Source organism: Polypterus senegalus, chromosome 7 (genome assembly GCF_016835505.1).
Source record: "Polypterus senegalus isolate Bchr_013 chromosome 7, ASM1683550v1, whole genome shotgun sequence".
Lineage (NCBI taxonomy): Eukaryota > Metazoa > Chordata > Cladistia > Polypteriformes > Polypteridae > Polypterus > Polypterus senegalus.
The window spans coordinates 2,440,864-2,456,646 of record NC_053160.1 but is presented as its reverse complement, the minus strand read 5'-3'; the positions used below and the strand labels follow the sequence as shown (position 1 = coordinate 2,456,646).

General features: G+C 44.7%; 1 protein-coding gene across 1 annotated transcript in view; it reads right to left on the bottom strand.

Moving 5' to 3' along the window:
* Positions 1 to 15,783, bottom strand: part of pigg (phosphatidylinositol glycan anchor biosynthesis class G) — a 230,978-nt gene that overhangs the window by 70,124 nt on the left and 145,071 nt on the right. Inside the window, exon 5 of the mRNA XM_039758143.1 lies at positions 9,509 to 9,647. Within this exon, the coding sequence (XP_039614077.1) occupies positions 9,509 to 9,647 (139 nt within the window). The remainder of the gene's footprint in view (positions 1 to 9,508; positions 9,648 to 15,783) is intronic.

Below are 15,783 nucleotides of genomic sequence, written 5' to 3'. Positions count from 1 at the left end.
GAGAGAAGGAGGTGGTCCGAAGAAGGCATTGTGTGGCCAGGACTTTGGGGACTTTTGGGGTTTGTGGTGCACTTTGAACTTTATTATTGTAAATAAATGTGTGTTTGGGTGACAATGATGGTGTCTGCGTCAACCTCCAAAATATATATATATATATATATATATATATATATATATATATATATATAATGTGTTAATAGTGTGTATATATAATATATATACAGTCCCGATCAAAACTTTCAGACCACTTGAAAAATCATATTTTGCATGGTTGGATCTTAACAAGGTTCCAAGTAGAGCTTCAACATGCAGCAAGAAGAAATGGGAGTGACACAAAACATTTGTTGAGCATGCAATTTAATGAAAACAACAATTAAACTGAAACAGGCTGTTTTACAGCTCATCAAAAGTTCAGGACCACATCTCTAAAAAAACCCGTAAACCCCCCAAAACAGAAATCAAACTTCCAAACATGAACTCAGTACTGAGTAGCTCCACCGTTATTGTTGATCACTTCAAAAATTTGTTTCGGCATGCTTGATGCAAGCGTTTCCATGAGGTGAGTGGGAACATTTCTCCAAGTGGTGAAGACGGCCGCACGAAGGACATCTACTGTCTGGAACTGTTGTCCATTTTTGTAAACTTCCCTTGCCATCCATCACCAAAGGTTCTCAATTGGATTTAGATCAGGGGAACAAGCAAGATGGGCCAAAAGAGTGATGTAATTCTCCTGGAAGAAGTCCCTTGTCCTGCGGGCATTGCGTACTGTAGCGTTGTCCTGTTGAAAAACCCAGTCGTTATCACATAGACGAGGGCCCTCAGTCATGAGGAATGCTCTCTGCAACATCTGGACATGTTTGACGCCCCAGAACTTCCTGAAGCTCCATTGTTCCACTGAAGGAAAAAGCACCCCAGACCATTATGGCGCCCCCTCCACTATGCCGCGTAGAAAACATCTCAGGTGGGATCTGCTTGTCATGCTAGTAATGTTGGAAACCATCAGGACCATCAAGGTTAAATTTTTTCTCATCAGAGAATAAAACTTTCCTCCACCTTTGAATGTCCCATGTGTGGTGCTCTCTTGCAAAGTCCAAACGAGCAGTTCTGTGGTGTTCAAGGAGACGAGGTCTTTGAAGACGTTTTTTGTTTCTGAAGCCCTTCAGTCTCAGATGTCGTCTGATGGTTATGGGGCTGCAGTCAGCACCAGTAACGGCCTTTATTTGGGTCGAGGATCGTCCAGTGTCTTGACGGACAGCCAGTTGGATACTCCGGCTCAGTGCTGGTAAAATTTTTTTGGGTCTTCCACTTGACTTTTTTGTTCCATAGGATCCTCAGGATCATTTAAGAAATTCCAAATGACTGTCTTACTGCGTCCCACCACAGCAGCGATGGCGCACTGTGAGAGACCCTGCAGTTTAACAACCCGACCACATTCAAAAAGGGAGAGTTTTTTTGCCTTTGCCATCAGAATGTGTGACTACCTGACAGAAAATGACAACGAATCCACATCTTTGAACAGATTTGGCCTTTAAAAGGCATGTGGTCCTAAAATCTTGATCAGCTGTACAACAGCCTGTTTGAATTTAATCCATCCATCCATCCATCCATCCTCTTCTGCTTATCCGAGGTCAGGTCGCGGGGGCAGCAGCTTAAGCAGAGAGGCCCAGACTTCCCTCCCCCCGGCCACTTCTTCCAGCTCTTCCGGGAGAATCCCAAAGGCGTTCCCAGGCCAGCCAGCGTGTCCTGGGTCTTCCCCGGGGCCTCCTCCCGGTTGGACGTGCCCGGAACACCTCACCAGGGAGGCGTCCAGGAGGTATCCTGATCAGATGCCTGATCCACCTCATCTGACTTTTCTCGATGTGGAGGAGCAGCGGCTCTACTCTGAGCTTCTCACCTTATCTTTAAGGGAAAGCCCAGACACCCTGCGGAGGAAACTCATTTCAGCCGCTTGTATTCACGATCTCGTTCTTTCGGTCACTACCCATAGCTCATGACCATAGGTGAGGGTAGGAGCGTAGATCGACTGGTAAATTGAGAGCTTTGTCTTACGGCTCAACTCCTTTTTTTACCACGACAGACCGATGCAGAGCCCGCATCACTGCGGATGCCGCACCGATCCGCCTGTCGATCTCACGCTCCATTCTTCCCTCACTCGTGTACAAGACCCCGAGATACTTGAACTCCTCCACTTGGGGCAGGATCTCTCCCCCAACCCTGAGAGGGCACTCCACCCTTTTCCGGCTGAGGACCATGCTCTCGGATTTGGAGGTGCTGATTCTCATCCCAGCATATTCACACTCAGCTGTGAACCGATTCAGAGAGAGCTGAAGATCACGGCCTGATGAAGCAAACAGGACAACAACATCTGCAAAAAGCAGTGACCCAATCCTGAGTCCACCAAACCGGACCCCTTCAACACCCTGGCTGCGCCTAGAAATTCTGTCCATAAAAGTTATGAACAGAATCGGTGACAAAGGGCAGCCCTGAATTTAATCCTTATTTTGAATTAATTGAATGCTCAACAAATGTTTTGTCTCACTCCCATTTCTTCTTGTTGCATGTTGAAGCTCTACTTGGAACCTTGTTAAGATCCAACCATGCAAAATATGATTTTTTGCCATTTTTCAAGTGGTCTTAAACTTTTGATCAGGATTGGATATATACACATAAGTACATAATAATAATTATATAACATTAATTATATATATATAAACATATATATAGTTTGTTATTATTGTATATATATAACATATATATGCATAGTACATAATACAAATTATATAACATATTATATATATATATATATATAGTGTGTTAATAGTATATATATATATAAAATAAATATATATATATATATATACACAGTACAGGCCAAAAGTTTGGACACACCTCCTCATTCAATGTGTTTTCTTTATTTTCATGCCCATTTACATTGGTAGATTCTCACTGAAGGCATCAAAACTATGAATGAACACACGTGAAGTTATGTACTTAACAAAAAAAGGTGAAATAACTGAAAACATGTTTTATATTCTAGTTTCTTCAAAACAGTGAAGGACCGCAGAGTGAAGGCAAAGGGGCCAACAAGTGCTAAACACCTCTGGGAACTCCTTCAAGACTGTTGGAAAAGCATTTCAAGAGTGTGCAAAGCAGTAATCGGAGCAAAGGGTGGCTATTTTGAAGAATATATATATATATATAAATAAATAAATTATATATATATATATATATATATATATATATACTAGACATTAAGCCTGTTACAATAACGGGCGCTAGAACAGTATTGCATAAACATTATTAGGAACAGTCTATATTAAATGGCAAGGGACCTTGACCTCATTCTGTTTGTTGTCTTAATTTTTTTGTTAAAAATATTTTTGCAAGAAGCCTAAAGTAAAATAATATTAAAAATAAAATAGAAACGTATATGACAATACAGTAAGTATAATTAATATTGCCTTAGTGTAAAACTTCATAACAATCTGTAATACACAATATCTGAAGAAGATATTTAGGAAAATGCTTTTAATTTTTTACCTCAGGAACTTTTTCAATAAAATTTCATTATAGACACCATTTTTTGTAAACACTCTTGTTCAGGACCATCTACAACGTTGACAACAACTTCTGTAAAACTTCTAACTCTTGATAATGCAACATATAACTGACGTGGCTGAATGCTGGTTCTGGCAAGTAAATGGCAACTTTTTCTAAGGTTTGCCCTTCAGCTTTATTAATTATTATGGCAATGGCTAATGTAACTGGAAATTGTCGCTTTCTTATGGTAAAGGGTAAACTAGTAGAGGACAGAGCCAAATCAATATAATATTCTGAATATTCTGACGCTCATTTTCTTTTTCTTACAATCGATTTATTTGCTCGTATTTTTCTTTGTCTTTCAGCGTTTCTTTTGCTGATGTAACTTGTTGAGCTGACTGTTCTTTCAGGAGATGTTGCTTATATACGATTTGAGTGTCTGTGTCTTTTGTCCTACTTGACGTGTCCTTTTTTTTTTATTTTGGGTGGCATGTTAGTAGATAGTTAGTTAGTAAACATGCAAGGGGCAGTATGTGTGGCATCTCCCCAGCAATGGATTTTATGTGTGCAGCCGCGACTACCCAATCAGCACTCTCCCCAGCAATGCTGTCCTTTATTTGCTCATCATGCGCGGCCGCGGCTACGCCATTCACTGTGTGCTCAGCTTCCAGTGTGTGTGCGTCCACGATGCCAGTCGTGCGTGTCGCACCGAGCCTCGCGCATGCGCACTTCACCAAAAGACAGACAGACAGACACACACACACACACACACACACACAGGGGTTTTATTAAAGAGGATATATACTTTACATAATAATAATTATAACTGATATAATTATAACTAGGGAGCTCCGCCCACTGCTTGCTTCACTCGCCCATCCCTGGGTTTGGTTTACCGGATATACAATTTAAAGAGACTAGCCAACCCGCGGCGTACCATACGCCGCATAATCAGGCCGGTTTTTTTAAAGATTTTTAAGCACAGGGAGAAAATTAACATTTGAAAAATCTGTAATGAAATAAATCAGCAAGAAAAGCAACATTGTAACGATGCACGGAACGAACCAACACACAATTGTCCGTGCGGTGCTCAGGCGCGGAGGGTGAAACGGGAGGAGAGGAGAAGGGCGGCCACTCGCTCCCTCCGTCATGCTAGTCTGCTGATTCCTCGTAGCGTGTAAAACAGTTTGCTATGGTGCATGCGGTTGTGCGTCGTAACCGAAAACTCGGTTTTTAAAGACTGCTTACTTCATTGTGTATACGACTGTAGGTGAATGAAAAGATGGAACTCTGGAGAGGGCAACATACAATACAGCGTTTTACACGCTGCATACAGCGAATCACATCCGCAACAAACATGCCTCTTCTTAGATAGTCCTGTCGCGTCTACCCTCGTTCCAGAAATATACACACCGCCTGGTCGTGTGGTGCCTCTGTGTGAACCGGTCAGGCACAGAGAAGGTCAGCTGCCGAGAGAGAGGGTCTTGACTGTTGCAGGGCCTGCATTGGTGAAGCAGGTGAGACGTTAATGAAACAGAGGCACAGGGCTTATTGGTTTTTAAAGACTGCCTCCTTCATTGTGTTTTAACCTCAGTTGTAAAGGAATGTTTTAAGGATCCCATGGGATACCCCTCGCAAACCGTTTTACACGCTGCACATGGCGATTCACTTCCGTGAGAAACACGCCTCTATGAACAGTCAACGTGGCTCAGAGCTGCATGTGGACTCTACGACAGATGAACATAAATGACGCCGTTTTTCCTGTGTCGTCGTGTCCGAGATGGTGCTGCGAGTTGTCGTCGTATCCAATGGTCTTAGAGTTGGTGGGTGTGACTCCTTCCTGCGTGCGCCATAGGTGTCTCACTTGTCGGCGGCTTAGTGAATCCACACCCCTTCCGGCGTGCTTTCCATGGGTGTCCTGCCTTAGTGAATTATATATATAGATTGCTATTTTCATGGGAATTGTTACATATGCATTATTTTCATTTTTACTTTCAAACTTTTGTAAAAACAATACTTATGCTTTATTTTCGGCCCAAGGTGGTTACAAATTTTTCTCGCAGGACGTATAACGCTGCTTGTGTTGAGAAGAGGGGGGAGGCTGAACGCACACTAAGGAGATGCCGTCCGATCATCTGCTGTCTGTCTGCTGCTGGCGAGCTGCGTCTTCAGTTTGTTGCGCAGCCCGTCAATCATTTCAAAGCCTGTATAGCAGCTGTCCTTTTGCCACCTCGCATTGTTTGCTGAATGCACACTCAGGAGAAGTGTTTGGATCATCTGCTGGCGAGCTGCATGTTTTGCTTGTCGTTGTTTTAAGAGCTGGGAGCACATGAAGCGCGTCTGCCAAAAGCATTCCAACAACTGAGAGGTTAGATGTCCGTGAACTTGTTTTAAATGTTGTCTCACGGGACATCCAATTGTCTTCTGAGAAGATCACGTCTCGTCTCCCTTCCAAGATTTTTTTTTTTTTATAATAGATAGATTATATATAGTGTGTTAAAAGTGTTATAGTTTCTGTGCGTCTTTTGTTATGTTCCATCTGTTTTGTGGGTGGTTCCCCAAGAGGTGAGGACACCTGCCCATCACCACCAGGTCCCGCCCCCTCAGCCCTATATAGGCGAGCGTTTCCCAGAGTTCCTGGCGGTTTGTGTCGATTCTGTCCGAGTTCTTGTGCTTTTTTTGTGATTTTCTGGATTTTTGAACCTGAGCTCTGTTTCCAGATTTGTGATTTGGGTTTGGTTACTTTCCGTTTTTTGCCAATTCCCTTTTTGCCTTTTGTGCTCCACGGAGCTTCTTGTGTCACAGGGCATTTCTGAGCAGAATACATTTTTATATTTTAGAAAGACTCGACGCGGCTTGCAGAGTTTTTGTTTTGTTTGTTTTTTTAAACTGGATTTCTCCCTCTAGTGGCCATTTTAAGGACACGTTTGGGACTTCTGTGCTTTGGATCTCCAGGTTCATTTCATCGTAGGAGTGAGTGATGTACCCGTCCATTCGGTAGACCACATGAAATTCTTGATGCTGTATGGATTACAGGCCGATACTAAGGTGGATTTATGCACAGGTCCTGACATTTCCAGTCCTCTTTGAGTTCGTATCTGCAGCCCACTCGCCTCGCCGCTCCTTTTTACAGTTTTACAGACTTTCAAGTCAAGGCAAGTCAAATTGGGGAGCCTGCACTGGTACAGAGCGTTGCCGCACCCACCACACGACGAAACAACTCAGGATCCCGGTTGGCAACACCCCCAGGCAGACACGCGGTCCGGTCCCACCCTCCAGAAATTGACCCTCTATCTGCCGCCACCAGGTGTTACGTGGGCGACCCCTTGGCCTGGTCCAGCCACTTGGGTCCTCAACAGTGAGGGTCTTGTGAGCTGATCACCCTCGGGGAATCGCGCCACATGGCCGTAGTGCTGTAACTGACGCTCCCTCACAAAGCAGGTCATGTGCCTCACTCGGGACTCCGTGAGCAACACAAAGTCAGACCAGCGGCAGCCAAGGATTCTCTGAAGAGACACAGGAGTCCAGTCTTCATCTCAGGTCACTGGATAGCGTCCATGTCTCATAAACGTACAGCACTTTCAAACAAACAAAAAAAAAAAAACAATTACGGAAAAATCAAAACTTGCAACACAAAATGTGTCAATTTGTGCCCGCTAAAGGAAACGGGACTTTGTGTTGGTGTATTTGTGTCTCATTTGGGAGCTTCATTTGGTTTTAAATGCCACACACACACACCTAAAGTGAGACCCTCTACGGGTGTATAAAGGACCCCCAGGTGCACTTCTGCCGAGTGACTCGTTGTCTGAAAGTCCTTAGTGTTGTCCCAGAGGGGACGTGCAGCATTGTACATAATGGCCCTCCGTTTCTTCTTCATTCTCTGCTCCACCACTACCTCCAGGGGGTGCGGAGGGCGTCCCCTAGCGAGAGTTGACACCTTAACTGTGCAGTAATTAGGGACAAACAGGTGTTATTCCATAAAACATAGGGAGCCGTGCTGGGTGTCCCCCCAGAGTTTCTCACATGAGTCGTTTGAAGACCGATGTGACAACGAGCAAACCGTGTTCGTCATCACTTCAATACGGAACTCGTGTCCTTTGCTTTCCGATGACGGGACAATTCTGTATTTTATGGGACGGTTGGCAGCCCTACCCTAACTTTGTCCACCCTTTACTTAGCTTGTTGGGCCTCTCTTGAAGTGACATCACCAGCCCCGGACATGACACCGACTGTCAAGAGGGTTGTAGAAGATGCGACCGATGTCACTCAAACCTCCACGTCCAGCGATGTGCACCTGCATGACGTGACGGCAGCCGTTCTTGGGACAGCATGCTTGGCACCTCTGGCCTTCCCTCTACAGCCCCTGTGTGTGATGAGACCAGCCTGACCTGGACCCCCGTGTACATGTAAGGAGTGCACCCCCTGCACATGCACTCCCTGAGCAGGGTGACATTTTATTTATTCCCAGTAACATTTAAAGAACAACAAAAAGGTTCCCTAGAAAACAAAGGCAGCAGAAGCAGCGATGAACCCCCCTTGGCTGACACAGCAAAATGGTGGCCTTTCAGTGCAAATGCTGACAAACGTGCGGGTGACGACCCTCTTATGCCAACTTGTCGATGGCCGTGACCCTCTTTTAGTTCTCTTCTCTTTATTCAGACATTTCAAGTGAAGTTTAGGTGATCTGCAGAAGGCCGACTGTCGAGACGCACCGCTTCATGTCTGCCATACACAGGGCGCCAGGGGATGGCGAGTTGGGCGAGCGTACAGTAAGCGTAAAGCACTCAAAATCCCTCTCGGCCAATTAAAAGGCGGCATTGCTGACAACTCCTGCGTCTGCTCGTCTTTCACAGTGCAAATTAACAGCTGACACATCTGGCAGTTTAATGATCCCGACGCTACGCGCGCCTCCTCCGAAACGCACGAAACGAGGAGAAAGGGCATCTCCATAAATAAGACGGCGTGGTGTATTAATAGCTGGCATGTGCTGAATGTTGACAAAGATCCATCAAATGGAAGTCACGTCAGGAGTGTGAAGAGTGGAATAAAACGAGAGAAGAAAAGAGAGGAGAAAAGAAAATAGAGGAGAGGAGAAAAGAAAGGAGGAGAGGAGAAGAGAAAAGAGAGGAACGAAAATAAGAGAGAAAAGAAAAGAGAGGAGAAAAAAGAGAGGAAAGAAAAGAGAGGAGAGAAAAGACAAAGAGGAGAGAAGAAAATGAGAGAAAAGAAAGACAGGCGAGGAAAAAGAAAGGAGGAGAGGAGAAGAGAAACGAGAGGAAAGAAAAGAGAGGAGAGAAAAGACAAAGAGGTAAGAAGAGAGGAGAGAAAATAAAAGAGAACAGAAAAGAAAAGAGAGGAAAGAAAAGAGAGGAGAAAAAAAAGAAAAGAAGAGAGGAGGTCATTTACCTGAACTGTTTGCCAAAATAAAATTTTCATGGCAAACTTTATCTTCATGCAGCTGCAGAGTGTGATTTTTTCAACTTGTATAATAATTGTTCAATATCTTATTCATTTGATTTGATGTCGAGGGTTCTTTAATGCACATAATATAAAACTCCAATCCTTGTCTTGCGGTTTACTCCTCAAATCTCCAGTACCTGAGAAAGTCGAGGGAGAGCACTGCTGGCTTTATTGAGTACCTGATCTTGCGTCAGTCCACTTTATTACACCTCAATATCTTCATTTATGGCCATTTTTTTTTTGTGTATTTCTTGACTTAACACCGATGTCTGGTGAGACTTTCATGTGAAGCAGATTTAGTGAAATAACTGCTGACGTGTTCAGTATTTAGCACATCACCCCACTAAAAGAGTTGGTGCTAGCCCCCCAAACTACTAGGACACCACAACTTCTTGTGCTCCTCTTGTTTAAACCTAACAGATGAGCTGCGTCACCTTAGGGGGTCCCTCAGGGTCCTGAAATGAATGAAGAGACCCGCAGCACTCAGAGGGGCTTTGCCACGACTTACCTTTCCTCCTGAAAGCTGGACTCGCGAGGACAAAGGGGGTGTTGAGCTCAGGATCCGACGACCCACCATGGCTCCCGGTTTCAGACATCCCATGATCTCCACAAAGGACCAGCAAGCTGGAGAGGGCGCCCTCCACCTCCTGGGGTGAAAGAAGAAGAAGAAGAAGATGAAGAAGGGAGCTGTAAATCCATCAGTTGACTCACAACCTTCACGTTTTTTTAAAAAGAGAAGAAGAAACAGAAGACCTGCTCAGCCCTGCGGCCGTCACGTTGTTGAAGTTTTAAGTTTTTTTACCGCACCTTTTGTGCCACTCTGTATGTTTTTCTATTTGCAGCTCATTTTCACGGATACTTTTCTGTACTTTCATGCGCTCAGATTATTAGCCATTCTCTATGTTTCTGGAATCCTGCAGCTCTGTTTGTTGTTATCAAAGTTGTCTTGTTGTCGGTAGCAACATTAATAATAATAATAATAATATATTTTATTTATATAGTGCCTTTCCCGTGCTCAAGCCACTTCACAGAGTCAAGGCGCCATACAGCTGAAGGCCCTGCAGCTCAGTGTGGGGCACAACAAGATGGCCAGAATCAGAGGACCTTAGTAGTGATGGAGGAGGTCACTGACGCAGTGTGGTGTGCAGCCATTAATCGAGTTTGAGATTCGATCCTCTAAGACCCAGGGAGCCAGTGGCGCTGAGGACTCTTTGCCTCGTTGTGGGTCACAATGCATCCCTGCCTTGTGCCCGTCAGTAAGGCGTGACAACCACACGTCACATCACATGACTGTCATGACGATTAGAAGGTGGTACAGGAAAAAATGAAGGGCCGGGAAATGAGGATACGGTAGACGGAATGAGACAAACGAAAAACAGGCAGAGACGGAAAATGAAAAACAAACAAACATCAAAACCACCAAAGTATCCTCCGTAGCCAGCGTCCGCATGGCGTAACACTGAGGTGCGTTCGGAGACGGCGGCCCTAGCTTCACACCAACAGGGCGGGATGAAGGACCCCAGTAATTGTAGTCCTGCCCGAATCGCTCATGACAGGAACGTTTTATGGACCCTGCGTGTTCACTTCTTCTCAGCAAAGATTACAGAGCATTTCATCCTGTAAATAAATCACCGCAGGTCCTGTGGGAATCGACAAGTCTGTAAAACCCCTAAATCTGAGCGTTTCGGAATGGGGTCCCCTTTGAAAAGGGAGACAAAACCAAAGGGCTGCTACTCCTTGATGTACGCGTGCAGAATTCAGCTTGGTGCTGCTGACGGCTGGGCCAGCGCGTGGGGGGGACGAGGTGGGGCGATCGTCTCAGGGGGCGCTTCATTAAGGTGGGTGTTGTCATGGAACGTTCTAAACACTTGGAACTAACAATATATAAAACAAAAGTCAAGTGTGAATGTTTAAGAATGACGTATCCTGGAGCGAGTCACAAAAAAAAAAAGCAGCGATGGCAAAAACGACTTGAAAAATCTGCGTCCGAGTCTAGGGCCTCCGTTCAACTCAGATATGAGCGTGTAGTGAATGTGAAAATCGGAATCTAAACAATGAATCCAAATGAATAAATTAGACAGATGTGAGCGAATAAAACAAACAGGAATACAAGATACACGATGACTTCACATTCGGCACCGTGCAGGACGTTTGGCAAATTGCCTAAAGATGCATCTTCAAGACTCTGACATTGCAGAAGAAGCACGGCAATTGGGTTCTTTCTTTCTTTTTCTTTCTTTGATATAGTGCCTTTCACTCTGTCTATCTATCATATAGTGCCTTTCCTATCTATCTATTTATTTATCTATTTCTCTCTTTCTTAGTTCACATGTCTGTAAGAAGATCGATTCCATTTGACAGGAGTGAAAAGAAAATCCCACAATGGCAGAATAAACACACTTCTCTATTTAACCCGCCAGCCTGCCTGGTAGCTTACAGTTGTGGTGTGGACGCCACTCGATTTTTATTAGGCCACCCCATGAACTGTGACCATATAAATTACATTTGTCCACTTGAACTACTTTGAATAGCCTAATCGAATTACTAAACTCAATAGAATAGAGTGTAAAATTTATCACTAATCACTTACCCATGATCTCTGTTTGTGTGTCTTCATGGGTGTATGCAAATGAGGCAATGTCACCATCCAATCAATGTCTGGCCTCAGATTTCCAGCTACAGAGACTTTGTTTCTTTATTTAGTGTGTCAGGAGAGGAGCAAACGTGAAGAGTCAGATCAGCAGGTCACCACTACAGAGGACGGTGTTTGTGGAGTTTTAACACAAGTTGGGCTCTGCTGACTGCACCATTTTGTAAAGTTGTGTGAATGTCTGCAGTCAGTTTAAGGGGACGCTCCGAGTGTCTGCTAAAAGTCTCTCAAGTTCACAACGCGTGTGTTTTGTTACTGAAAGGTCGTTTTGAGACGCGTGCAGGACGAGTTTCGTTTCAGACCGGTTACATTTGAATTGTTTTGACTGTGTACTTTGTGTTTTATGGTGGCGCAGTGGGTAGCGCTGCTGCCTTGCAGTTAGGAGACCCGTCTGGGTTCTCTTCCCAGGTCCTCCCTGTGTGTGGAGTTTGCATGTTGTTCCCGTGTCTGCGTGGGTTTCCTCACACAGTCCAAAGACATGCAGGTGAGGTGTATTGGCGATCCTAAATGGTCTCTAGTGTGTGCCCTGTGGTGGGCTGGCACCCTGTGTTGGCTGGGATTGGCTCCAGCAGACCCCCATGATCCTGCGTTAGGATATAACGGGTTGGATAATGACTGACTGACTGACTGACTTTGTATGTTTGTTGTTTAAAGCTAATTTTAACGGAGAGGTTTGTTTTTTTGGTCTGATGTTGGCACAATGGCACCACACACTGACACCTGCATAGAAATACGGATTGTATGTGAATTCAGTGCATCGCTAGAAGGCGTCTACAGAATTGGTGCAGGGTGCGGGTGGGAAAAAATGCACCCCAACTTAGGCAGCTGTGACACACTGGCACTGGCTGGCACTGTCCAAAGGCACGCTAATGCACACAATTTATGCAGAAAAGTGTGCAGGTGACCCTTGGAGGTGTGCAGTGACATACGGTTGCTATAAAAGGGGCTGCTATTGTGGTCCAAACTAACAGTATGCATACATTAAATATGAGGAGATGCCTAACTAACGGGGTCAGGGTCGGGTGCAGTCAGTGTTGGTCTGAACAGACATATGGTTGTCATAAATAGGGGCTGCTAATGGGGTCTGAACTAACTTACACATACATTAACTACCAGGAGATGTGCACAGCGCCCAGAACCTCTAACCCCGTCTGAATGAGAATTTAGTTCTGCAATTTGAACCTTTCTAGTTCTGACATCAACGAGTCTGTTGATTAAATATTTTTGTAGCAGGAAGTCGTATTCAGAAACAATCGTGAAAATAGAACGCAATTACGCACGTTAGTAGACCCCATCAAATCCACAAATGTTTCCAGCACTTTACTTTATAAAAAGGAAAACCCAGCGCTACACACCATAATGGTGCGAAAAAGAAATGCGGTGGTGACATCTCGTGTTGCAGCCCACCAAACATGGCTGATGCTTTAGTGACAAAGAACAATGAAAGGTCAGCAGGAACATGAAGGTGTCTGCCGCCTAACATCCAGGATACGTTCTGTGAAACTGTATGGGACGGCACAGCGAGATGATGTCAGAACGCTCCAGAGATGCACGATACGCCAGACGGGTTCACAATACAATTAAGAAACACTGTAGAGCACGGCACTGGCAGCGTTTGTATAGAAGAGACATCAGATCTGTCGTGTTACGACGCCCTCTTATGTCCCCTACGCCCTGTTCTCCGATGGAGATTTCTGAACTCTGTTATAACCTCTGTGAGAGACGACCAGGGACTTTGCCCCACCGGGATGCCTGGAGAAGGGAAGGACCAGGAGAAGGGGCCGTATCTTCTCTGGGAGGCAAGAGGGCAGCCACCCCTGGATTGCATGGGGCCACGGAGCTTGGAAGCTCAACCCTGTGGGGACTGTGGCCACCGCCAGGGACGCCTGGATGGTTCCAGAGCCACACCAGGAAGTACTGGAGGAAGTTCATCAGGAGCACATCCAGGTGAAGTATAAAAGGGAGTCGGAGGTAGAAGACAGAGACAGAGTGGCAGAGAAGGAGTGGAGGAGGCAGAAGAGAAGGAGAAAGAAAAGTAGAAGTTAAGTAAAAGGAACTGAGCTACTGTGGCTGTTTGGTGCCCTGTGTGTGCTGTAGAAGAAACAGACAATAAAAGAGTCTGCTTTTGGACCTTGTGGGTCTCAGCGCCTGCCTGTAGCTGGGCTGATCTTCTACACCACATGGAACCAGAGACGTATACGTGGAAGGCAAGTTATCAGAAGATTAGGACACTCAGGACGAGCCCCACAAAGCTCGCCAGGAGTGGTGGGTAGTAACATTTAAAAATTGTACTTCTACGAGTAGTTTTACTGCCCCTTACTCCTTTTTACTTTTACTCGAGTACATTTGTGAAGAAGCAGCGCTACTCGTACTCCGCTACATTGGGCAACACTCGACTCGTTACTTTTTTTCCATTTTCCACTGTTTTTGCCAGAGAGAAGTCGCCAGTGGACTTACTGAATGACTGTCTCACCAATCAGACGTGCCAACAATAATCACATGACTCCGTTTCCCTATTCAGACGTAGCCATGCAGTCACATGACCACACACAAACGCCCCTGCGTCTGCAGCCTGTGAGAGACTTTTCAGTCATGCGGGCTCCTGTTCACTTCAAGAACCTTGAGAGGCAACTCCTGCTGAAGATCAACCATCACGTCACTGAGTGAAGAACAAGGACGTGTCAACCAAACAGGCGCAGACACAGACAGTCGAGGTCAAGTGACACTTGTTGGACGTGCACAGGCTGCCTTGTTCTCATGTGATTCTCTGTCCGCTGTGCTATTTGGAGGGCGAGTGAATATGCAGGATTAGACTGTCAGCGCATAGGACATCTCGTCACTCTAAGTAGTTGTCACTGTTCAGACATACACGCCACCTGCTGTAGGCATCGGCTTCAAAAGCTTTGTTGTAAAAAGTGAGATTTGGAACTTTGTCTTATTTGTGCCTCTTTATTTTTACTCAATTTTTATTGTATTATTTAGAAATAGCAGAATTTGCACATTATTTTATATTTTGTCTGTCTTAATACATTTCTAAAAATAAATCATTTATTATGATCAAACAGTTACTCAGTACTTACGTAGTCTTTTCACTCTTACTTGAGTCATTTTTGGATGACTACTTTGTACTTCTACTTGAGTAATATTATTTTGAAGTAACGCTTACTCTTACTTGAGTACAATTATTGGCTACTCTACCCACCAGTCCTCCCCACTTATTTCTTCTAAAATAACATCAAGTCGAGTTTTGAAAGTCCCTAAAGTCTTACTGCCCACCACACTACCTGGTCGCTTATTCCAAGTGTCTGTCGTTCTGTGTGAAGACAAACCTCCTAATGTTTGTGTGAAATCCACTCTTCACAAGTTTCCATCTGTGTCCCGTGTTCTTGATGAACTCATTTTAAAGTCACCGCCTCGATTAACTGCACTGATTCCCTTCATCATGTTAAACACTTCAGTCAGGTCTCCTCTTCATCTCTCAAAAGGCTCAGCTCTCTTAATTTTTCCTCATAACTCATCCCCTGTAGCCCTGAATCAGCCAAATCGCTCTTCTCTGGACCTTCTCTTGTGCTGTTATGTCTTTATGGAGACCCAAACTGCACTCAGGACTCAGATGAGGCCTCACCAGTGTGTTATAAAGCTTGAGCAGAACCTCCTGTGATTTGTACTCCACACATCAAGGCGCTATATAACCTGACAGTCTGTTAGCCTTCTTAATGACAAAGACGCATGATATCCGATATGGTGGTCCACAAGGCTCTATCCTGGTCCGCTGCTCTTCTCAATCTACATGCTTCCGTTAGGTCAGATTATCTCAGGTTACAACGTGAGCTACCACAGCTATGCTGATGACACACAGCTGTACTTATCTATAGCACCTGATGACCCCGACTCTCTCGATTCACTAACACAATGTCTGACTGGTATCTCAGAATGGATGAATAGTAACTTTCTCAAGTTAAATAAAGAGAAAACGGAAATCTTAGTGATTGGCAATAATGGATACAATGAGGCTATTAGAAATAAACTGGATACATTAGGATTAAAAGTCAAGACGGAGGTAAAAGCTTAGGGGTGATTGTTGACTGTAATCTAAATTTTAAACCGCATATTAATCAGATCACTAGGACAGC